At 46.9% G+C, this 25,314-nt stretch overlaps 1 protein-coding gene across 1 annotated transcript in view; it reads right to left on the reverse strand.

Annotated features, from left to right (window-relative positions):
- Window positions 1–8,987: 8,987 nt before the first annotated feature.
- manba (mannosidase, beta A, lysosomal) overlaps window positions 8,988–25,314 on the reverse strand; it is a 64,960-nt gene continuing 48,633 nt past the window's right edge. Inside the window, exons 12-17 of the mRNA XM_041857697.1 lie at window positions 24,778–24,996; window positions 24,519–24,683; window positions 22,593–22,737; window positions 18,044–18,186; window positions 13,429–13,692; window positions 8,988–10,109 (exon numbers count right to left, since the gene is read on the reverse strand). Coding sequence (XP_041713631.1) covers window positions 9,882–10,109; window positions 13,429–13,692; window positions 18,044–18,186; window positions 22,593–22,737; window positions 24,519–24,683; window positions 24,778–24,996 — 1,164 coding nt within the window. The 3' untranslated portion in view covers window positions 8,988–9,881. The remainder of the gene's footprint in view (window positions 10,110–13,428; window positions 13,693–18,043; window positions 18,187–22,592; window positions 22,738–24,518; window positions 24,684–24,777; window positions 24,997–25,314) is intronic.

Below are 25,314 nucleotides of genomic sequence, written 5' to 3' on the forward strand. Positions count from 1 at the left end.
GTAGCTATTTAGAAAGGTAAAACAAGGGGTAGCTTAACATGTGAAAAATTATCTTGATAAAAAACAGCTCACACATGATTATATACTTCATAGGAAGGCCCTCAAAATTGTCAAAGACTCCAGCCACCCTAGTCATAGACTGTTCTCTCTACTACCGCACGGCAAGCGGTACCGGAGTGCCAAGTCTAGGTCCAAGAGGCTTCTTAACAGCTTCTACCCCCAAGCCATAAGACTCCTGAACAGCTAATCATGACTACCCAGACTATTTGCACTGCCCGCCCGCCCCCCACCCCATCTTTTTACGCTGCTGCTACTCTGTTAATTATTTATGCATAGTCACTTTAACTCTACCCACATGTACATATTACCTCAACTAGCCGGTGCCCCTGCACATTGACTCTGCACCGGTACCCCCCTGTATATATAGCCTCCCTACTGTTATTTTATTTTACTTCTGCTCTTTTTTTCTCAACACCTTTTTGTTGTTGTTTTAATTTACTTTTTTATTAACAAATAAATGCATTGTTGGTTAAGGGCTGTAAGTAAACATTTCACGGTAATGTCTACACCTGTTGTATTCGGCGCATGTGGCAAATAAAATACTGAGTCAGTATCTCTCTAACCCTGCTGTACCCTACCGTGCTGAGTCAGTATCTATCTAACCTTCATAACTTAACCTACTGTTCTGACTTGGTGGTGCACATGTAGCCTATAGGCTGTTTTAGAGAAATGTAAATATCATCGAATATTGTAAGAGCTTTCATTGTCTGCTTATATGCCCCCTTTATTTATCCTACGGTTCTGACTTGGTGTACAGGGAGAGAACACTGTAAGAACGGCCCATGTTCTGAATTCTGTTGCTGTAGATTTCAAAAGCGCTGAACAAATAGTTATATTGACTACGTCCGTCCTAGCTCGCTCGTTAATGTCTTAAACAAAATTACGGATTGCCTCTTATCCGCTTGGCGTCCCCTTATGCCGTAGTTTGTACATCTCAATTGTCAGTAGAAACCACATTTGTTTAAGCAAGTCAGCCATTTCAGAGGGACTACAGGGGACAGACAGAGGGACACTGCAGTGGACAGACAGAGAGGGACTACAGGGAACAGAAAGAGAGAGACTGCAGGGGACAGACAGAGAGGGACTGCAGGGGACAGACAGAGAGAGACTGCAGGGGACAGACAGAGAGACTGCAGGGGACAGACAGAGAGGGACTACAGGGAACAGAAAGAGAGAGACTGCAGGGGACAGACAGAGAGGGACTGCAGGGGACAGACAGAGAGAGACTGCAGGGGACAGACAGAGAGACTGCAGGGGACAGACAGAGAGAGACTGCAGGGAACAGAACGAGATAGACTGCAGGGGACAGGAAGAGAGAGACTGCAGGGGACAGAACGAGATAGACTGCAGTGGAAGACAGAGAGGGACTGCAGGGAACAGAAAGAGAGAGACTTCAGGGGACAGAAAGAGAGAGACTGCAGGGGACAGACAGAGAGAGACTGCAGGGGACAGACAGAGAGGGACTGCAGGGGACAGACAGAGAGGGACTGCAGGGGACAGAACGAGATAGACTGCAGTGGAAGACAGAGAGGGACTGCAGGGAACAGAAAGAGAGAGACTGCAGGGGACAGACAGAGAGAGACTGCAGGGGACAGAAAGAGAGAGACGGCAGGGGACAGACAGAGAGGGACTGCAGGGGACAGAACGAGATAGACTGCAGTGGAAGACAGAGAGGGACTGCAGGGAACAGAAAGAGAGAGACTGCAGGGGACAGACAGAGAGAGACTGCAGGGGACAGAAAGAGAGAGACGGCAGGGGACAGACAGAGAGGGACTGCAGGGGACAGAACGAGATAGACTGCAGTGGAAGACAGAGAGGGACTGCAGGGAACAGAAAGAGAGAGACTGCAGGGGACAGACAGAGAGAGACTGCAGGGGACAGAAAGAGAGAGACGGCAGGGGACAGGAAGAGAGAGACTGCAGGGGACAGACAGAGAGAGACGGCAGGGGACAGGAAGAGAGAGACTGCAGGGGACAGACAGAGAGACTGCAGGGGACAGACAGAGAGGGACTGCAGGGAACAGAAAGAGAGAGACTGCAGGGGACAGGAAGAGAGACTGCAGGGGACAGACAGAGAGACTGCAGGGGACAGACAGAGAGACTGCAGGGGACAGACAGAGAGACTACAGGGGACAGACAGAGAGACTGCAGGGGACAGACAGAGAGAGACTGCATGGGACAGGAAGAGAGAGACTGCAGGGGACAGACAGAGAGAGACTGCAGGGGACAGACAGAGAGGGACTGCATGGAACAGAAAGAGAGAGACTGCAGGGGACAGACAGAGAGACTGCAGGGGACAGACAGAGAGACTGCAGGGGACAGACAGAGAGACTGCAGGGGACAGGAAGAGAGAGACGGCAGGGGACAGGAAGAGAGAGACTGCAGGGGACAGACAGAGAGAGACGGCAGGGGACAGGAAGAGAGAGACTGCAGGGGACAGACAGAGAGACTGCAGGGGACAGACAGAGAGGGACTGCAGGGAACAGAAAGAGAGAGACTGCAGGGGACAGGAAGAGAGACTGCAGGGGACAGACAGAGAGACTGCAGGGGACAGACAGAGAGACTGCAGGGGACAGACAGAGAGACTACAGGGGACAGACAGAGAGAGACTGCAGGGGACAGACAGAGAGAGACTGCATGGGACAGGAAGAGAGAGACTGCAGGGGACAGACAGAGAGAGACTGCAGGGGACAGACAGAGAGAGACTGCAGGGGACAGACAGAGAGACTGCAGGGGACAGACAGAGAGGGACTGCAGGGAACAGAAAGAGAGAGACTGCAGGGAACAGAAAGAGAGAGACTGCATGGGACAGGAAGAGAGAGACGGCAGGGGACAGGAAGAGAGAGACGGCAGGGGACAGGAAGAGAGAGACTGCAGGGGACAGACAGAGAGAGACGGCAGGGGACAGGAAGAGAGACTGCAGGGGACAGACAGAGAGACTGCAGGGGACAGACAGAGAGACTGCAGGGGACAGACAGAGAGACTACAGGGGACAGACAGAGAGAGACTACAGGGGACAGACAGAGAGAGACTGCATGGGACAGGAAGAGAGAGACTGCAGGGGACAGACAGAGAGAGACTGCAGGGGACAGACAGAGAGAGACTGCAGGGGACAGACAGAGAGACTGCAGGGGACAGACAGAGAGAGACTGCAGGGGACAGACAGAGAGGGACTGCAGGGAACAGAAAGAGAGAGACTGCAGGGAACAGAAAGAGAGAGACTGCATGGGACAGGAAGAGAGAGACTGCAGGGGACAGAAAGAGAGAGACTGCAGGGGACAGGAAGAGAGAGACTGCATGGGACAGGAAGAGAGAGACTGCAGGGGACAGACAGAGAGAGACTGCAGGGGACAGACAGAGAGGGACTGCAGGGAACAGAAAGAGAGAGACTGCATGGGACAGGAAGAGAGAGACTGCAGGGAACAGAAAGAGAGAGACTGCAGGGGACAGACAGAGAGAGACTGCAGGGGACAGACAGAGAGGGACTGCAGGGAACAGAAAGAGAGAGACTGCATGGGACAGGAAGAGAGAGACTGCAGGGGACAGACAGAGAGGGATACCATTCAGTCATGTTTTGTGTTTATTACTATAATGGAATAATAGTTGTAAACATGGGATTACATTAATAAGACATTCATAATATTAAACTCTCCACAATCCAACATCTTCATGGAGTAGGCTGCAACATCTTCATGGGGTAGGCTGCAACATCTTCATGGAGTAGGCTGCATTTATTTTCTTCCATGATTATCTTTGAGCTATTAGCTGATTGCTCAGACTGTTAACTTCACTGGATGGTAGATTAAAGTAGACTACAATACAATCATTAGTGGAAAGTTGTTAAATAGACATTAATATTTGACCTCAGAATTGACCAGTGGGTTTTCCTCAGCCACTATAAAAGCCTCAGCCACTGGTTGATATTAACAGCAGAACGTTTTGAAGATGTGCTGTTGAAATAGTAATTTTCACCGTTCGCGTTCTGTGTCCACTATTCGACCCAGAAATAAAAAGTAGCGCTAAAGATCTGAAGTGATACATTAAATACCTGCAGGGAGGGAACTGGGAGTGAACTGGGAGGGAACTGGGAGGGAACAGGGAGGGAACTGGGAGGGAACTGGGAGGGAACAGGGAGGGAACTGGGAGGGAACTGGGAGGGAACAGGGAGGGAACTGGGAGGGAACAGGGAGTGAACTGGGAGGGAACAGGGAGGGAACAGGGAGGGAACAGGGAGGGAACTGGGAGGGAACAGGGAGGGAACTGGGAGGGAACAGGGAGTGAACTGGGAGGGAACAGGGAGGGAACAGGGAGGGAACAGGGAGGGAACTGGGAGGGAACTGGGAGGGAACAGGGAGGGAACTGGGAGGGAACTGGGAGGGAACTGGGAGGGAACTGGGAGGGAACTGGGAGTTGTGCTGGAGAAAGTTTTGATGCGTCGCTGAACAGGAAAGGCGTAAATATTGCCTGCCGGATTCATTGAAATAAATAGGCTCCAATCCTACAGGAAAACAGACGAATCTCTTTCAGCGGAGGAAAGTGTTCATCGATCTAAAGCTGTTTCCATAAAATGCCCTTACATTCCATTGTTATAAATCAAGGACTGCAATGATAAAGACAAATCCTGTTGCACATTAAAACCTCTTCTGGATATGACCCTTCATCTCAATTTCCGCCTAAAATGACATACCCCAAATCTAACTGCCTGTAGCTCAGTGCCTGAAGAAAGGATATGCATATTCTTGATACCATTTGAAAGGAAACGCTTTGAAGTTTGTGGAAATGTGAAATGAATGTAGGAGAATATAACACATTAGATCTGGTAAAAGATCAAAAATAACATGCGTTTTCTATTTTTATTGCATCATCTTTTAAATGCACAAGAAAGGAAAGGCCAGACGTTGAGACAGGAAGCTGGGGGTCATTCAGATGTTGTCCCCAACAGGGAAACAGTGTGAGTGCAAAGTTTCAGACTGATACATTCAAGAATGAATGTTTAGTATGAAGTCTCCCAGGTGTCCCTCACGAGTTTGCCCAAATGTACCCAAGTGGCCGAATAGGTTTATACATTTTCAAGTACATAACTATAGAGAACATACAAAAATGCTACATTAATAGTAGTAATACAAAAAAAAAGTAAGTTTACACACAAAGATGAAGGGGTCTGTACTTTCCAGCCATGTCACGGGGCGGCAGGTAGCTTAGTGGTTAAGAGCGTTGTGCCAGTAACCGAAAGGTGCCCTTGAGCAAGGCACTTAACCCTAATTGCTCCTGTAAGTCGCTCTGGATAAGAGCGTCTGCTAAATGACAAAAAAAAAAAAATCCAGCTGAGGTCCTGGCTGCCTTTTAGGTCTAAATGTTGGTGGAAGTGGCTCCACATCAACCTCTAGCACAGTGGTAGTTGCCTCTGGTGCACTGGCCCTCCCCCGCTTCTGGGCTGGCCTCTTCACACCTCAGGATGGCCCGGCCGGGGGGGTGGGTGTGGCGCCACAGACAGCAGGAGTCAGACTGGAGGAACCAGTTCCTACGTTTGAATGAGTGGGGGATGGAGGACTTGAATGTGGTCTCTTTTGGAGTTGGCTCCCCAGAGGTAATCTGAGTCAGAGATCTAAAAGTGGATATTTTCCTTCCAAAAACATTTATTCCGCGCTGGAATCAAAACTGTGCTCACTCAAGAGTCCTCATCCATTCGTTCTGTGTCACTCTCCCAGTCAATTTCTGCAATAATCTCATCCAAATATCTACACTTGGACTTCAATTTATCTTTTCCACTCTTAGTAGCCATGTTTTACTTTTTCAGTTTTGAGAGAAGTTTGTAGAAGAGAAGGAACTGCAGCGTGACGTAAACTACCGCGCGTCCTGTTTCCTTTCACCCTTGGAATGAACACTGCTCTAGCATGATGGCTGTTTGTCACACTGCTGGAAAGTCACAGCTCATTGGCTATCTCGCTAGCAGTGTTTCAACATATTAGGTGGTCATTGGACCAAGACACTGTAAATCAAGTGAACACTGCTCGTCTCATTGGTGCGTAATGATGGCTGACCTTCATGGGCTAATTGACGTGTTGTGTAGCCAATACGTCATGTAGAATGATGAAACGTTTGGTTGTCTTCTAGAGTCTGGAGGATTGCACAGAAACCGAACTTGACCGGGTTTAAACAACGTTTTTCTGATTTTCATAAATTGTTTTGTTGAAAGAGTCGGAATTCATGCAAAATGCTGTATTCAACATGGATCGTGTTAGGATATAAAAATGGATTTTATCAAACAAAACTATGCTACATTTTATCTCTGGGACCCTCAGGATGACAAATCAGAGCAAGATTACATTATTTACCTTCAGAGGTGAATGTATCAAACCAGTTGCCGTTATAAAAGTGTTTTGTTGTTGTGCACTCTCCTCAAACAATAGCATGGTATTTTTTAGCTGTAATAGCTACTGTAAATTGGACAGTGCAGTTAGATTAACAATCATTTAAGCTTTCTGCCCATATAAGACATGTCTATGTCCTGGAAAGTTGGCTGTTGTTTACAACACCATTCTAGTCACATATCGCATATTGAGCAGCAACTGTCCCGAATTCGGGACACTGATCCTGTAGAGGTGACATAGTTCGTCCTGTGATGTTCACTGAATCAATACTAGCGGGGCTATCCTATCAGTAACTGAATCAATACTAGCAGGGCTATCCTATCAGTAACTGAATCAATACTAGCAGGGCTATCCTATCAGTAACTGAATCAATACTAGCAGGGCTATCCTATCAGTAACTGAATCAATACTAGCAGGGCTATCCTATCAGTAACTGAATCAATACTAGCGGGGCTATCCTATCAATAACTGAATCAATACTAGCGGGCTATCCTATCAGTAACTGAATCAATACTAGCAGGGCTATCCTATCAGTAACTGAATCAATACTAGCGGGGCTATCCTATCAGTAACTGAATCAATACTAGCGGGGCTATCCTATCAGTAACTGAATCAATACTAGCAGGGCTATCCTATCAGTAACTGAATCAATACTAGCAGGGCTATCCTATCAGTAACTGAATCAATACTAGCGGGGCTATCCTATCAGTAACTGAATCAATACTAGCGGGGCTATCCTATCAGTAACTGAATCAATACTAGCAGGGCTATCCTATCAGTAACTGAATCAATACTAGCGGGGCTATCCTATCAGTAACTGAATCAATACTAGCGGGGCTATCCTATCAGTAACTGAATCAATACAAGCAGGGCTATCCTATCAGTAACTGAATCAATACTAGCGGGCTATCCTATCAGTAACTGAATCAATACTAGCGGGCTATCCTATCAGTAACTGAATCAATACTAGCAGGGCTATCCTATCAGTAACTGAATCAATACTAGCCGGGCTATCCTATCAGTAACTGAATCAATACTAGCAGGGCTATCCTATCAGTAACTGAATCAATACTAGCGGGGCTATCCTATCAGTAACTGAATCAATACTAGCGGGGCTTACCTATCAGTAACTGAATCAATACTAGCGGGGCTATCCTATCAGTAACTGAATCAATACTAGCAGGGCTATCCTATCAGTAACTGAATCAATACTAGCGGGGCTATCCTATCAGTAACTGAATCAATACTAGCGGGGCTATCCTATCAGTAACTGAATCAATACTAGCAGGGCTATCCTATCAGTAACTGAATCAATACTAGCAGGGCTATCCTATCAGTAACTGAATCAATACTAGCGGGGCTATCCTATCAGTAACTGAATCAATACTAGCGGGGCTATCCTATCAGTAACTGAATCAATACTAGCAGGGCTATCCTATCAGTAACTGAATCAATACTAGCGGGGCTATCCTATCAGTAACTGAATCAATACTAGCGGGGCTATCCTATCAGTAACTGAATCAATACAAGCAGGGCTATCCTATCAGTAACTGAATCAATACTAGCGGGGCTATCCTATCAGTAACTGAATCAATACTAGCGGGGCTATCCTATCAGTAACTGAATCAATACTAGCAGGGCTATCCTATCAGTAACTGAATCAATACTAGCGGGGCTATCCTATCAGTAACTGAATCAATACTAGCAGGGCTATCCTATCAGTAACTGAATCAATACTAGCGGGGCTATCCTATCAGTAACTGAATCAATACTAGCGGGGCTTACCTATCAGTAACTGAATCAATACTAGCGGGGCTATCCTATCAGTAACTGAATCAATACTAGCAGGGCTATCCTATCAGTAACTGAATCAATACTAGCGGGGCTATCCTATCAGTAACTGAATCAATACTAGCGGGGCTTACCTATCAGTAACTGAATCAATACTAGCGGGGCTATCCTATCAGTAACTGAATCAATACTAGCAGGGCTATCCTATCAGTAACTGAATCAATACTAGCGGGGCTATCCTATCAGTAACTGAATCAATACTAGCGGGGCTATCCTATCAGCAGTTGCAGTGATCAGAAAGCCCTCTAGCGGTTAAAATATCACCTCGGGGGAGACCAATATGGAGGTGACCGTTCTGACTGACCACACACTTGCCTGGCAAATTGCAACATGTTCACTGAATTACAGAATGAAAACATTTAGTAGAGGATTAAATGGGAATAAATTGATAGCCCCCATATGACAACACATGGAACAATGGTAAAATGGACTGTTACTTCAATCCCAGTTTTAGAACGTGTAGTTTTGGGTAGCGGGGACAGTGAAGACAAAGTGAAATATGAAGGGTACTTTGGTAATTTATTCCCACTGGCTCCTTGTGGATATCACTTAATGGTATTCCAATTTACTGTAGGCTCCTAAACCCAATGGCCTACAGTAGTTAGATAGTTAATTAGTGTATGTAAAGCCTTACCAACAACATTGGACTTTCATTGTAGTCTGAAATTGACAAATCTAAATTATAGCAAAATAAAAACATACAAAATATATCTCCATTTACTTTATTATTGCAAATTCCTTCAATTATATCTTATTTACAACAAATCTCACACACAACATTGTCCATCCACCGTCTGAGAGTGTTGGGGTTTCTCGTGTCTCAGTACTCATCTCTGAGGGAGGTTAGGGAGAGGGTTTCAGTCAGGGCAAAAAAAAACAAAAAAAAACATTGGTAGCACTGGTTTTCCCTACTTAAAAAAATTAGGCGCACCACATGAAATTTAGGAGCACCAGAAAATTAGATTTTCTTAATTGATTGAGTTCCAGGCAAGGCGTGGCTTAACGTGACCACACCACCGAGCAGGGTACAGACGTAGGGTACTCCCGTTACACCCATGTAATTAGCCTAACTTTTGGCGCCATCTTCAGCAAACTACTGACACTTTTTTGTCATTTCAATAAAGGTTTTCAGCAGCCTCACGTGTCATTAACATATTTGGCTGTCACAACAACAAATGATTTGCATGATTCTTATTCTCAGTACTCATCTCAGAGGTTAGGGAGAGGGTCTTAGTACTCATCTCTGAGAGGTTATAGAGAGGGTCTTAGTACTCATCTCAGAGGTTAGGGAGAGGGTCTCAGTACTCATCTCAGAGGTTAGGGAGAGGGTCTCAGTACTCATCTCAGAGGTTAGGGAGAGGGTCTCAGTACTCATCTCAGAGGTTAGGGAGAGGGTCTCAGTACTCATTTCTGAGAGAGGTTAGCGAGAGGGTCTCAGTACTCATCTCTGAGAGGTTATAGAGAGGGTCTGGGTTAACTCCTGGGTACTGGGTAGTGGTTCAGTAAGTACGTCCCAAACTGCACCCTATTCCCTATATAGTACACAACCCATAGGGATCTGGTCAAAAGTAGTGCACTACGTTGGGTATAGGATGCCATGTCAGTACACATCTCTCAATGACGTAACAGTCAGAGCCTTGGCTAGCTGCTGGGTACTAGTCAGACCCCAGGGGTTAAAGGTCACTGTTCTGTTCCTGGTGACCATGAGGAACCCGTTGGTGCCGAATCGTCCTGGGACGTCCCCCACATCCAGCCATACGAAGGCTGCTACGGCGGAGGACTGCAGGGTCACGGTGTATTCTCCCACCTCGTCCTGCTGCACCTTGGCCTGAGGAGAGAGAGAGAGAGAGAGGGGTCACGGTGTATTCTCCCACCTCGTCCTGCTGCACCTCGGCCTGAGAGGAGAGAGAGAGAGGGGTCACAGTGTATTCTCCCACCTCGTCCTGCTGCACCTCGGCCTGAGAGGAGAGAGAGAGAGAGGGGTCACAGTGTATTCTCCCACCTCGTCCTGCTGCACCTCGGCCTGAGAGGAGAGAGAGAGAGAGAGGTCACAGTGTATTCTCCCACCTCGTCCTGCTGCACCTTGGCCTGAGAGGAGAGAGAGAGAGAGAGGGGTCACGGTGTATTCTCCCACCTCGTCCTGCTGCACCTTGGCCTGAGAGGAGAGAGAGAGAGAGGGGTCACGGTGTATTCTCCCACCTCGTCCTGCTGCACCTTGGCCTGAGAGGAGAGAGAGAGGGGTCACAGTGTATTCTCCCACCTCGTCCTGCTGCACCTCGGCCTGAGAGGAGAGAGAGAGAGGGGTCACGGTGTATTCTCCCACCTCGTCCTGCTGCACCTTGGCCTGAGAGGAGAGAGAGAGAGGGGTCACAGTGTATTCTCCCACCTCGTCCTGCTGCACCTTGGCCTGAGAGGAGAGAGAGAGGGGTCACAGTGTATTCTCCCACCTCGTCCTGCTGCACCTCGGCCTGAGAGGAGAGAGAGAGAGGGGTCACGGTGTATTCTCCCACCTCGTCCTGCTGCACCTTGGCCTGAGAGGAGAGAGAGAGAGAGAGGGGTCACGGTGTATTCTCCCACCTCGTCCTGCTGCACCTTGGCCTGAGGAGAGAGAGAGGGGTCACAGTGTATTCTCCCACCTCGTCCTGCTGCACCTTGGCCTGAGAGGAGAGAGAGAGGGGTCACAGTGTATTCTCCCACCTCGTCCTGCTGCACCTCGGCCTGAGAGGAGAGAGAGAGAGGGGTCACGGTGTATTCTCCCACCTCGTCCTGCTGCACCTTGGCCTGAGAGGAGAGAGAGAGAGAGAGGTCACAGTGTATTCTCCCACCTCGTCCTGCTGCACCTTGGCCTGAGAGGAGAGAGAGAGAGAGGGGTCACGGTGTATTCTCCCACCTCGTCCTGCTGCACCTTGGCCTGAGGAGAGAGAGAGAGAGAGAGGGGTCACGGTGTATTCTCCCACCTCGTCCTGCTGCACCTTGGCCTGAGAGGAGAGAGAGAGAGAGAGGTCACAGTGTATTCTCCCACCTCGTCCTGCTGCACCTTGGCCTGAGAGGAGAGAGAGAGAGAGAGAGGTCACAGTGTATTCTCCCACCTCGTCCTGCTGCACCTTGGCCTGAGAGGAGAGAGAGAGAGAGAGGGGTCACGGTGTATTCTCCCACCTCGTCCTGCTGCACCTCGGCCTGAGAGGAGAGAGAGAGAGAGAGGTCACAGTGTATTCTCCCACCTCGTCCTGCTGCACCTTGGCCTGAGAGGAGAGAGAGAGAGAGAGAGGTCACAGTGTATTCTCCCACCTCGTCCTGCTGCACCTTGGCCTGAGAGGAGAGAGAGAGAGAGAGAGGTCACAGTGTATTCTCCCACCTCGTCCTGCTGCACCTTGGCCTGAGAGGAGAGAGAGAGAGAGAGGGGTCACGGTGTATTCTCCCACCTCGTCCTGCTGCACCTCGGCCTGAGAGAGAGAGAGAGAGAGAGAGGTCACAGTGTATTCTCCCACCTCGTCCTGCTGCACCTTGGCCTGAGAGGAGAGAGAGAGAGAGGGGTCACGGTGTATTCTCCCACCTCGTCCTGCTGCACCTTGGCCTGAGAGGAGAGAGAGAGAGAGAGGTCACAGTGTATTCTCCCACCTCGTCCTGCTGCACCTTGGCCTGAGAGGAGAGAGAGAGAGGGGTCACGGTGTATTCTCCCACCTCGTCCTGCTGCACCTTGGCCTGAGAGGAGAGAGAGAGAGAGAGGAGGGGTCACGGTGTATTCTCCCACCTCGTCCTGCTGCACCTTGGCCTGAGAGGAGAGAGAGAGAGGGGTCACAGTGTATTCTCCCACCTCGTCCTGCTGCACCTCGGCCTGAGAGGAGAGAGAGAGAGAGAGGGGTCACAGTGTATTCTCCCACCTCGTCCTGCTGCACCTTGGCCTGAGAGGAGAGAGAGAGAGAGAGGGGTCACAGTGTATTCTCCCACCTCGTCCTGCTGCACCTTGGCCTGAGAGGAGAGAGAGAGAGAGAGAGGGGTCACGGTGTATTCTCCCACCTCGTCCTGCTGCACCTTGGCCTGAGAGGAGAGAGAGAGAGGGGGGGTCACGGTGTATTCTCCCACCTCGTCCTGCTGCACCTTGGCCTGAGAGGAGAGAGAGAGAGAGGGGTCACAGTGTATTCTCCCACCTCGTCCTGCTGCACCTTGGCCTGAGAGGAGAGAGAGAGAGGGGTCACAGTGTATTCTCCCACCTCGTCCTGCTGCACCTCGGCCTGAGAGGAGAGAGAGAGAGAGAGGGGTCACAGTGTATTCTCCCACCTCGTCCTGCTGCACCTTGGCCTGAGAGGAGAGAGAGAGAGAAAGGGGTCACAGTGTATTCTCCCACCTCGTCCTGCTGCACCTTGGCCTGAGAGGAGAGAGAGAGAGAGAGAGGGGTCACGGTGTATTCTCCCACCTCGTCCTGCTGCACCTTGGCCTGAGAGGAGAGAAGAGGGGGTCACGGTGTATTCTCCCACCTCGTCCTGCTGCACCTTGGCCTGAGAGGAGAGAGAGAGAGGGGTCACAGTGTATTCTCCCACCTCGTCCTGCTGCACCTTGGCCTGAGAGGAGAGAGAGAGAGAGAGAGGGGTCACGGTGTATTCTCCCACCTCGTCCTGCTGCACCTTGGCCTGAGAGGAGAGAGAGAGAGAGAGGGGTCACGGTGTATTCTCCCACCTCGTCCTGCTGCACCTTGGCCTGAGGAGAGAGAGAGAGAGGGGTCACTACGGGAGTCATGCTGCCATCCAGAGAGACGGGCTGAAAACTGAGCACTCCTGGTCCATTCCTATCAATACCCTATTCGTGATGTGTTATAGGCACGTTTATAACACCGTATGAACTATGCGTAATGTATTATAAACGCACAACCAATAACAAGCTGTGTATTAACCCAGACTACCATAAGAGTGTATACATTAGTCATGCTGCCATCCGGAGAGACAGGGGGGGACGGGGGGGCTGAAATATAGCACTCCTTATCTATCCAATAACAATCTGTATATTAACCCCAACTGCCCTATAGGAGATCCAGCGGACAAATGTGATTGATGTGACGTAATTAGAACCAGAACTAACGAAGATGCTGCAGTCAGTTGTGATGATGTCATTGTGCTGCTGGAGAGTGTGTCCTTCCTATTGGTTCATCTTACAGTGATGTTGGGTCTCAGCATCCCCTGGGCCTTTTTGGGTGAGCTGAGGAAGAGGTGGTTGATGGGACCTTGCTGGCCGTTGACATCCTCAAGGTGAAAGGTCAGGAGACAGGTGAGGCGGGTACAGCTCCCACCCCCACACCCCGCCAGCAGGGCTGTGATTGGCTGTTTGTGGATGACCTCAGCACTTCCTCCTTCCACCAGCACCTGTCCGGAAGCCACAGTGCACACAGGATCCAGACTGCTCCACTCATACACCGAAACCTGATAACAAGATAAATCAGTCTACAATCACTACTCTGTCACCGATGGTGTTTTTATTTATTAGGGATCCCCATTAGCGGTTGCCAAGGCAGCAGCTACTCTTCCTGGGGTTTATTATGGATCCCCATTAGTTCCTGCCAAGGCAGCAGCTACTCTTCCTGGGGTTTATTATGGATCCCCATTAGTTCCTGCCAAGGCAGCAGCTACTCTTCCTGGGGTTTATTAGGGATCCCCATTAGTTCCTGCCAAGGCAGCAGATACTCTTCCTGGGGTTTATTATGGATCCCCATTAGTTCCTGCCAAGGCAGCAGCTACTCTTCCTGGGGTTTATTATGGATCCCCATTAGTTCCTGCCAAGGCAGCAGCTACTCTTCCTGGGGTTTATTATGGATCCCCATTAGTTCCTGCCAAGGCAGCAGCTACTCTTCCTGGGGTTTATTATGGATCCCCATTAGTTCCTGCCAAGGCAGCAGCTACTCTTCCTGGGGTCCAACCACAACTTACATACAATAAAACAATCCATAACACAACACCTTATTACATACTACTCTACCATAACATATTTACAATACAACATCAATAATACAGCAAAATAACAATATTAAAATGTGTGTGTGTAGAGTGCGTGTGTGTGTGTGTGTGTGTGTGTGTGTTTCTTCACAGTCCGCGCTGTTCCATAAAGTGTTGTTTATGTAGTCATGGCTCTATGTAGAATTGTGTGTTTCCCGTAGTCTGTTCTGGACTGTGAAGAGACCTCTGGTGGCATGTCTTGTGGGGTATGCATGGGTGTCAGAGCTGTGTGCTAGTAATTTAAAACAGACAGCTCGGTGCATTCAGCATGTCAACACCTCTTACAAAAACAAGTAGTGATGAAGTCAATCTCTCCTCCACTTTGAGCCAGGAGAGACTGACATGCATATCATTAATGTTTGCTCTCCGTGTACTTTTAAGGGCCAGCCGTGCTGCCCTGTTCTGAGCCAACTGCAATTTTCCCAAGTCCCTCTTTGTGGCACCTGACCACACGACTGAACAGTAGTCCAGGTGTGACAAAACTAGGGCCTGTAGGACCTGCCTTGTTGATAGTGCTGTTAAGAAGGCAGAGCAGCGCTTTATTATGGACAGACTTCTCCCCATCTTAGCTGCTGTTGTATCAATATGCTTTGACCATGACAGTTTACAATCCAGGGTTACTCCAAGCAGTTTAGTCTCCTCAACTTGCTCAATTCCCACATTATTCATTACAAGATGTAGTTGAGGTTTAGGGTTTAGTGAATGATTTGACCCAAATACAATGCTTTATGTTTTTGAAATATTTAGGACTAACTTATTCCTTGCCACCCATTCTGAAGCTAACTGCAGCTCTTTGTTAAGTGTTGCAGTCATTTCAGTCGCTGTTGTAGCTGACGTGTATAGTGTTGAGTCATCCGCATACAAAGACACACTGGCTTTACTCAGAGCCAGTGGCATGTCGTTAGTAAAGATTGAAAAACAGCTGCCCTGGGGAATTCCTGATTCTACCTGGATTATGTTTGAGAGGCTTCCATTAAAGAACACCCTCTGTGTTCTGTTAGACAGGTAACTCTTTATCCACAATATAGCAGGGGGTGTAAAGCCATAACACATAGGTTTTTCCAGCAGCAGACTATTGGATTAGAGTTATCCACTTTGCCTGCCTGAGGACTACGGAGGAAAATAGTTATCCACTTCGCCTGCCTGGGGACTGGTTCTAAAGGGCAGTAGTGAAGTACTTACATAAATACGGTCCATAATTATTGACACCCTTGATAAAGACGAGAAAGAAGAGTGTATAAAATAAATACAAATACTGAACTTTATTGTAAAAAGAATTACAAGTATTTTATTTTATACTAATACAATTGCTCAGAGAAAGAAATTTTGTTTAACAAGTAATAAAAACATTTTTAAGATAGGGGTCAATATTATTGGCACCCTTGTTTTCAATATTCTAGCACCCTCCCCTTGCTAGGATAACGACACTGAGCCTTTTTCTATAATGCCTGATGAGATTGGAGAACACATTGGGAGGGATCTTAGACCGTTCCTCCAATCAGAATATTTTCTGATCCTTGATATCCTTCGTCTGCGCTTATGGACTGCCCTCTTCAATTCAAACCACAGGTTTTCAATTGGGTTCAAGTCTGGAGACTGAGATGGCCATTGCCAAATATTGATTTTGTGGTCAATAAACCATTTATTTGTGGATTTTGATGTTATCTTGCTGGAAGATCCACTTGGATCCTGGCAGAGGCATCCAGGTTGTTGGCTAAAATGTCCAAGTACCTGGAATATTTCATGACCTTAAAAAGGGCCTCAGGACCAGTGGAACCAACATAGCCCCATAAAATCGAAGATGAACCATTTTGCTTTCAACCTGTCCTGTAGCCCTTGTTAAGGTCAATGGCATCATGAAACTTTACCAAGTACCAGCATATTTTTGCCAAAAACCTTTTTGCCTCTGCCCGGAGGCTGATATCCCCAAACACACATCAAAATCCACGAATAAATTGTTAATTGACCACAAAATAAACATTTTGCAATGGCCATCTCAATCTTCGGACATGAACCCCATTGAAAACATGTTGTTTTAATTGAAGAGGGCAGTCCATATGCGCAGACAAAGGATATCAAGGACCTGGAATGATTCTGAATGGAGGACTGGTCTAAGATCCCTCCCAATGTGTTCTCCAATCTCATAAAACAGGGGGGTGTACTGAAATTAGGTTTACCAATAATCTTGACTCCTATCTTTTTGTAGATTTTTTTTATATTACTTGAAGCACCTTTGGCAGCGATTACAGTCTCGAATCTTCTTGGGTATGACGCTACAAGCTTGGCACACCAGCATTTGTGGAGTTTCTCCCATTCTTCTCTGCAGATCCTCTCAATCTCTGTCAGGTTGGATGGGGAGCGTCGCTGCACAGCTATTTTCAGGTCTCTCCAGAGATGTTCGATCAGAGTGCTGGGCCACTCAAGGACATTCAGAGACTTGTCCCGAAGCCACTCCTGCGTTGTCTTGGCTGTGTGCTTAGGGTCCTTGTCCTGTTGGAAGGTGAACCGTCGCCCCAGTCTGAGGTCCTGAGCGCTCTGGAGCAGGTTTTCATCAAGGATCTCTCTGTACTTTGCTCCGTTCATCTTTCCCTCGACCCTGACTAGTCTCCCAGTCTCTGCCGCTGAAAAACATCCCCACAGCATGATGCTGCCACCACCATGCTTCACCGTAGGGATGGTGCCAGGTTTCCTCCAGACGTGACGCTTGGCATTCAGGCCAAAGAGTTCAATCTTGGTTTCATCAGACCAGAGAATCTTGTTTCTCATGGTCTGTGAGTTCTTTAGGTGCATTTTAGCAAACTCCAAGCGGGCTGTCATGTGCCTTTTACTGAAGAGTGGCTTCTGTCTGGCCACTCTACCATAAAGGCCTGATTGGTGGAGTGCTGCAGAGATGGTTGTCCTTCTGGAAGGTTCTCCCATCTCCACAGAGGAACTCTACAGCTCTGTCAGTGACCATCGGGTTCTTGGTCACCTCCCTGACCAAGGCACCTCTCCCCTAATTGCTCAGTTTGGCCGGGAGGCCAGCTCTAGGAAGAGTGTTGGTGGTTCCAAACTTCTTCCATTTAAGAATGATGGAGGCCACTGTGTTCTTGGGGACCTTCAATGCTGCAGACATGTTTTGGTACCCTTCCTCAGATCTGTGCCTCGACACAATCCTGTCTCGGAGCTCTACGGACCTCATGGCTTGGTTTTTGCTCTGACATGCACTGTCAACTGTGGGGCCTTATATAGACAGGTGTGTGCCTTTCTAAATCATGTCCAATCAAATGAATTTACCACAGGTGGACTCCAATCAAGTTGTAGAAACATCTCAAGGATGATCAATGGAAACAGGATGTACCTGAGCTAAATTTCGAGTCTCACAGCAAAGGGTCTGAATACTTATGTAAATAAGGTATTTCTGTTTTGTATTGTTAATAAATTAGCAACATTTTCAAGAAATCTGTTTTCACTTTGTCATCATGGGGTATTGTGTGTAGATTGATGAGGAAAAAAATTAATTTAATCCATTTTAGAATAAGGCTGTAACGTAACAAAATGTGGAAAAAGTCGAGGGGTCTGAATACTTTCCGAATGCACTGTAGATCAATATTTGTATTATTTATTTTATACAGTATTTTTTGCTAATCTTTATCAAGATAATTATGGATCTGACTGCATCAATAGGTTAATAAACAGAAATGTTCTGTGTTCTGTGTTCTGTGTTTTTAATGTGTGGACTCAATGTGGTATTGAGAAACAGTTATTTTATGGGTTGAAAATGGCGAGAGGGTCAACGTACCACAGTCCTGAGGTGAAGGTCGTGGCTCAGGTCAGACACAGCATAGACCACCAGACTACCCTGGTCCTCGAAGCCCACCGGCAGCACAGGGGAGAAGAAGTCCTGGGCAAAGTAATGCAGCATCTTCCACTTCCCACCAAACTCTGCAGACGAAGAAGAAGAACAGTGAAGCGCAGGATCTGAACCCTGGTCTCCCATGGGAGAAACCAACGTCTTGACCATGAGACCAAAAGGCAATTTCCCCTTCCGCCGAGGGTGACTGATTTTGACCTCCTCTGCTTCAGAGGCACTGTATGATATGAAGCCTCCTGTAGCTCAGTTGGTAGAACATGGCGCTTGTAACGCCAGGGTTGTGTGTTCGATTCCCACGGGGGGCCAGTATGAAAAATGTATGCACTCACTAACTGTAAGTCGCTCTGGATAAGAGCGTCTGCTAAATGACTAAAATGTAACACATTAGAGGCTGCTGCTGCCTATTGAAATCACTGGCCACTTTAAGAAATGGAACACTAGTCACTTTAATAATGTTTCCATATCTTGCACTACTCATCTCATATGTATATACTGCATTCTATTCTATAATATTCTACTGTATCTTAGTCCATGCCACTCTGACATTGCTTGTCCATATACAGTGGGGGAAAAAAGTATTTAGTCAGCCACCAATTGTGCAAGTTCTCCCACTTAAAAAGATGAGAGAGGCCTGTAATGTTCATCATAGGTACACGTCAACTATGACAGACAAATTGAGATTTTTTTTCTCCAGAAAATCACATTTTTAATGAATTTATTTGCAAATTATGGTGGAAAATAAGTATTTGGTCACCTACAAACAAGCAAGATTTCTGGCTCTCACAGACCTGTAACTTCTTCTTTAAGAGGCTCCTCTGTCCTCCACTCGTTACCTGTATTAATGGCACCTGTTTGAACTTGTTATCAGTATAAAAGACACCCGTCCACAACCTCAAACAGTCACACTCCAAACTCCACTATTGCCAAGACCAAAGAGCTGTCAAAGGACACCAGAAACAAAATTGTAGACCTGCACCAGGCTGGGAAGACTGAATCTGCAATAGGTAAGCAGCTTGGTTTGAAGAAATCAACTGTGGGAGCAATTATTAGGAAATGGAAGACATACAAGACCACTGATAATCTCCCTCGATCTGGGGCTCCATGCAAGACCTCACCCCGTGGGGTCAAAATGATCACAAGAACGGTGAGCAAAAATCCCAGAACCACACGGGGGGACCTAGTGAATGACCTGCAGAGAGCTGGGACCAAAGTAACAAAGCCTACCATCAGTAACACACTACGCCGCCAGGGACTCAAATCCTGCAGTGCCAGACGTGTCCCCCTGCTTAAGCCAGTACATGTCCAGGCCCGTCTGAAGTTTGCTAGAGTGCATTTGGATGATCCAGAAGAGGATTGGGTGAATGTCATATGGTCAGATGAAACCAAAATATAACTTTTTGGTAAAAACTCAACTCGTCGTGTTTGGAGGACAAAGAATGCTGAGTTGCATCCAAAGAACACCATACCTACTGTGAAGCATGGGGGTGGAAACATCATGCTTTGGGGCTGTTTTTCTGCAAAGGGACCAGGACGACTGATCCGTGTAAAGGAAAGAATGAATGGGGCCATGTATCGTGATATTTTAGTGAAAACCTCCTTCCATCAGCAAGGGCATTGAAGATGAAACGTGGCTGGGTCTTTCAGCATGACAATGATCCCAAACACACCGCCCGGGCAACGAAGGAGGGCCTTCCTCTGACACTGCCTAGTATATACAGTGGGGAGAACAAGTATTTGATACACTGCTGATTTTGCAGGTTTTCCTACTTACAAAGCATGTAGAGGTCTGTAATTTTTATCATAGGTACACATCAACTGTGAGAGATGGAATCTAAAACAAAAAATCCAGAAAATCACATTGTATGATTTTTAAGTAATTCATTTGCATTTTATTGCATGACATAAGTATTTGATCACCTACCAACCAGTAAGAATTCCGGCTCTCACAGACCTGTTAGTTTTTCTTTAAGAAGCCCTCCTGTTCTCCACTCATTACCTGTATTAACTGCACCTGTTTGAACTCGTTACCTGTATAAAAGACACCTGTCCACACACTCAATCAAACAGACTCCAACCTCTCCACAATGGCCAAGATCAGAGAGCTGTGTAAGGACATCAGGGATACAATTGTAGACCTGCACAAGGCTGGGATGGGCTACAGGACAATAGGCAAGCAGCTTGGTGAGAAGGCAACAACTGTTGGCGCAATTATTAGAAAATGTAAGAAGTTCAAGATGACGGTCAATCACCCTCGGTCTGGGGCTCCATGCAAGATCTCACCTCGTGGGGCATCAATGATCATGAGGAAGGTGAGGGATCAGCCCAGAACTACACGGCAGGACCTGGTCAATGACCTGAAGAGAGCTGGGACCACAGTCTCAAAGAAAACCATTAGTAACATACTACGCCGTCATGGATTAAAATCCTGCAGCGCACGCAAGGTCCCCCTGCTCAAGCCAGCGCATGTCCAGGCCCGTCTGAAGTGTGCCAATGACCATCTGGACGATCCAGAGGAGGAATGGGAGAAGGTCATGTGGTCTGATGAGACAAAAATTGAGCTTTTTGGTCTAAACTCCACTTGCCGTGTTTGGAGGAAGAAGAAGGATGAGTACAACCCCAAGAACACCATCCCAACCGTGAAGCATGGAGGTGGAAACATCATTCTTTGAGGATGCTTTTCTGCAAAGGGGACAGGACGACTGCACCGTATTGAGGGGAGGATGGATGGGGCCATGTATCGCAAGATCTTGGCCAACAACGTCCTTCCCTCAGTAAGAGCATTGAAGATGGGTCGTGGCTGGGTCTTCCAGCATGACAATGACCCGAAACACACAGCCAGGGCAACTAAGGAGTGGCTCCGTAAGAAGCATCTCAAGGTCCTGGAGTGGCCTAGCCAGTCTCCAGACCTGAACCCAATAGAAAATCTTTGGAGGGAGCTGAAAGTCCGTATTGCCCAGCGACAGACCCGAAACCTGAAGGATCTGGAGAAGGTCTGTATGGAGGAGTGGGCCAAAATCCCTGCTGCAGTGTGTGCAAACCTGGTCAAGACCTACAGGAAACGTATGATCTCTGTAATTGCAAACAAAGGTTTCTGTACCAAATATTAAGTTCTGCTTTTCTGATGTATCAAATACTTATGTCATGCAATAAAATGCAAATTAATTACTTAAAAATCATACAATGTGATTTTCTGGATTTTTGTTTTAGATTCCGTCTCTCACAGTTGAAGTGTACCTATGATAAAAAATTACAGACCTCTACATGCTTTGTAAGTAGGAAACCCTGCAAAATCGGCAGTGTATCAAATACTTGTTCTCCCCACTGTAGGTCTTGGATGGCAGGAAGCTTGGCCCCAGTGATGTAGTGGGCCGTACGCACTACCCTCTGTAGTGCCTTGCGGTCGGAGGCCGAGCAGTTGCCATACCAGGCAGTAATGCAACCAGTCAGGATGCTCTCGATGGTGCAGCTGTAGAACCTTTTGAGGATCTGAGGACCCATGCCAAATCTTTTCAGTCTCCTGAGGGGGAATAGGCTTTGTCGTGCCCTCTTCACGACTGTCTTGGTGTGTTTGGACCATGATAGTTCGTTGGTGATGTGGACACCACGGAACTTGAAACTCTCGACCCATTTTAACATTTGTGTTTATTGTTGTGAATTGTTAGATATTACTGCACTGTTGGAGCTCGGAACACAAGCTTTTTCGCTACACCCGCAATAACATCTGCTAAATATGTTTTTAACATTTTAAAGTATTTTATTTTAACGGACACTTCAGACAAAAGGCAACATGGGACATAATCATGCAGATGTGTAAATGCCCTCCAGTACATGCAGATGTGTGATGTGTAAATGCCCTCCAGTACATGCAGATGTGTAATGTGTAAATGCCCTCCAGTACATGCAGATGTGTAATGGGTAAATGCCCTCCAGTACATGCAGATGTGTGATGTGTAAATGCCCTCCAGTACATGCAGATGTGTAATGTGTAAATGCCCTCCAGTACATGCAGATGTGTGATGGGTAAATGCCCTCCAGTACATGCAGATGTGTAATGTGTAAATGCCCTCCAGTACATGCAGATGTGTAATGTGTAAATGCCCTCCAGTACATGCAGATGTGTGATGGGTAAATGCCCTCCAGTACATGCAGATGTGTGATGGGTAAATGCCCTCCAGTACATGCAGATGTGTGATGTGTAAATGCCCTCCAGTACATGCAGATGTGTAATGTGTAAATGCCCTCCAGTACATGCAGATGTGTGATGTGTAAATGCCCTCCAGTACATGCAGATGTGTGATGTGTAAATGCCCTCCAGTACATGCAGATGTGTGATGTGTAAATGCCCTCCAGTACATGCAGATGTGTGATGTGTAAATGCCCTCCAGTACATGCAGATGTGTAATGTGTAAATGCCCTCCAGTACATGCAGATGTGTAATGTGTAAATGCCCTCCAGTACATACAGTAACAGTACCTACCTATAGAGGACCAGGAAGGGCCCTGCCAGATATCATTGAGTTGCCAATAGAGAGCTCCCATGGTGTGACCTTTGCCCTCGATGACCTCACTCTGGCTGCGGCGGTAGAACTCTGTCTGGGCCTTAACACACTGGGCCTGCATGACCTGGAGGAAGACCAGTCACAGTGAACCCTGAGACAGATGGCTGTAGCCTCCTATGGAGTCGCTATATATATATGTGTGTCAAGGCAAAGTGAACACAAGCTCTGATCTCTGGCTGTGGTGTAAAGCATCTGGTGTACCTGTGTAATGTACAGTGCCTTCAGAAAGTATTCATACCCCTTGACTTATTCCCCTTGACTTATTCCCCATTTTGTGGTGTTACAGCCTGAATTCAAAATGGATTAAAAATAAATAAATAAATGTGTCACCCATCTACATACAATACACCTGAATGACAAAATGAAAACATGTTTTTAGAAATGTTTGCACATTTATTGAAAATGAAATACAGAAATATCTAATTTACATAAGTATTCACGCCTCAGAAAATGTTAGAATCACCTTTGGCAGCGATTACAGCTGTGAGTCTTTCTGGGTCAGTCTCTAAGAGCTTTCCACTCCTGGATTGTGCAACATTTGCCCATTATTCTTTTAAAGATTTTTCAAGCTCTGTCAAATTGGTTGTTGATCGTTGTTAGACAACCATTTTCAGGTCTTACCATAGATGTTCAAGTAGATTAAATAAAAACTAACTTGGCCACTCAATCCATCTTCTCCAGTGTAGATTTGGCCTTGTGTTTTAGGTTATTGTCCTGATGAAAGGTCAATTAATCTCCCAGTGTCTGGTGGAAAGCAGATTTACCAGGCTTTTCTATAGGATTTTGCCTGTGCTTAGCTCCAATCCATTTCTTTCTTATCCTGAAAAACGATTACAAGCATACACATAACATGATGCAGCCACCACTATGCCTGAACAGCTAATCAAATGGCTACCCGGGCTATTTGCATTGTATTTTTCTTAAAACTGCATTGTTGGTTAAGGGCTTGTAAGCATTTCACTGTAATGTCTACACCTGTTGTATTCGGCACATGTGACAAATAAAATTTGATTTGATTGGAAATATGGAGAGTGGTACTCAGTAATGTGTTGTATTGAATTTGTCCCAAACATAACACTTTGTATTCGGGACAAAAAGTGAATTGCTTTGCCACATTTTTTGTAGTATTACTTTAGTGCCTAGTTGCAAACAGGATGCATGTTTTGGAATATTTTTATTCTGTACAGGCTTCCTTCTTTTCAATCTGTCAATTATGCTAGTATTGTGGAGTAACTACAATGTTGTTGAGCCATCCTCAGTTTTCTCCTTTCACAGCCATTAAACTCTGTAACTGTTTTTAAGTCACCATTGGCCTCGTGGTGAAATCCCTGAACGGTTTCCTTCCTCTCGGGCAACTGAGTTAGGAAGGACGCCTGTATCTTTGTAGTGACTGGGTGTATTGATACACCATCCAAAGTGTAATTAATAACTTCACCATTCTTAAAGGGATATTCAATGCCCTTCTTTGCATTGGAAAACCTCCCTGGTCTTTGTGGTTGAATCTGTGTTTGATATTCACTGCTTGACTGAGGGACCTTACAGATAATTGTATGTATGTGTGGGGTACAGAGATGAGGTAGTCATTCAAAAATCATGTTAAACAATCCATGCAACTTGTTATGTGACTTGTTAAGCACATTTTTACTCCTGAACATATTTAGGCTTGCCATAACAATTAATTTGTAAACATTTCGAAAAAAAACCCATAATTCCTTTGACATTATGTGATATGGTGTGTAGGCCAGTCACCAAAAATCTCAATTTAATCACTTTTAAATTCAGGCTGTAACACAACAAAATGTGGAAAAAGTCTCACAGGGGTGTGAATCCTTTCTGAAGGGGTACCTGTGTGATGTATAGCGTGTCTCTGTATCTCTTCAGTGGATCTGCCGAGGCTGGGAGCTGGTAGTGTAGCCCAGCCTGCTGGAGCATCTGCTGGTTGCCAGTTTGGTGGTGCTGACGGTGAGAAGAGAAGTGACTCCCATAGCTCCAGTCTTCTGACACAGACACCTGAGGGCAGAGAAAATCTAAAATCACTGGATGACGTGAAGGTAGCACAATAAAGGAATTGAAATGTGGTCATCCCCCAACCTTGGGACAGTACCTTCTGCAAGGTGGAGAAGGAGGGCCAGGACTGGAAGCCGTACTCTGAGGCGAAGCGGGTGCGTGGCATGGCTGTCCAGTCCCAGCAGTCACGGCTGTAGCTGTAGTAGTGTGTGTCTCCAAAGTGTAGGTCGTAGGGGTCGTGGGCCACCCAACCCTCCCGCTGAGACTCTGCTCCGTTTGTGGGACTGGAGACCAGGAACGGGCGACTACCGTCCTCCTGAGGGCGAGAAGGCGATACCCTGAAGCAGCGTTTTTCCCAAACTAGGGGATTTGAAAATGGGGTCGTGAGAGAAACAGAACCGGGGTTACGTCAGTAACCTCCGGTAGACGCTAGATGAGGATGTAATCTTCTGTTTCCCTCTACAATGCCCACAAGCCACACAGGGCTCATTACAACAGAGTGGACAAGCCCAGGCACTAAATCATAAGGCACTAAATCAGACAATGTTGGTGAGCGCAGGGTTCAGTCTGGTTCAACCAGGCTAGGGAGGGATAGGGTTCAACCAGGCTAGGGAGGGATAGGGTTCAACCAGGC

Source organism: Coregonus clupeaformis, chromosome 25, assembly GCF_020615455.1.
Source record: "Coregonus clupeaformis isolate EN_2021a chromosome 25, ASM2061545v1, whole genome shotgun sequence".
Lineage (NCBI taxonomy): Eukaryota > Metazoa > Chordata > Actinopteri > Salmoniformes > Salmonidae > Coregonus > Coregonus clupeaformis.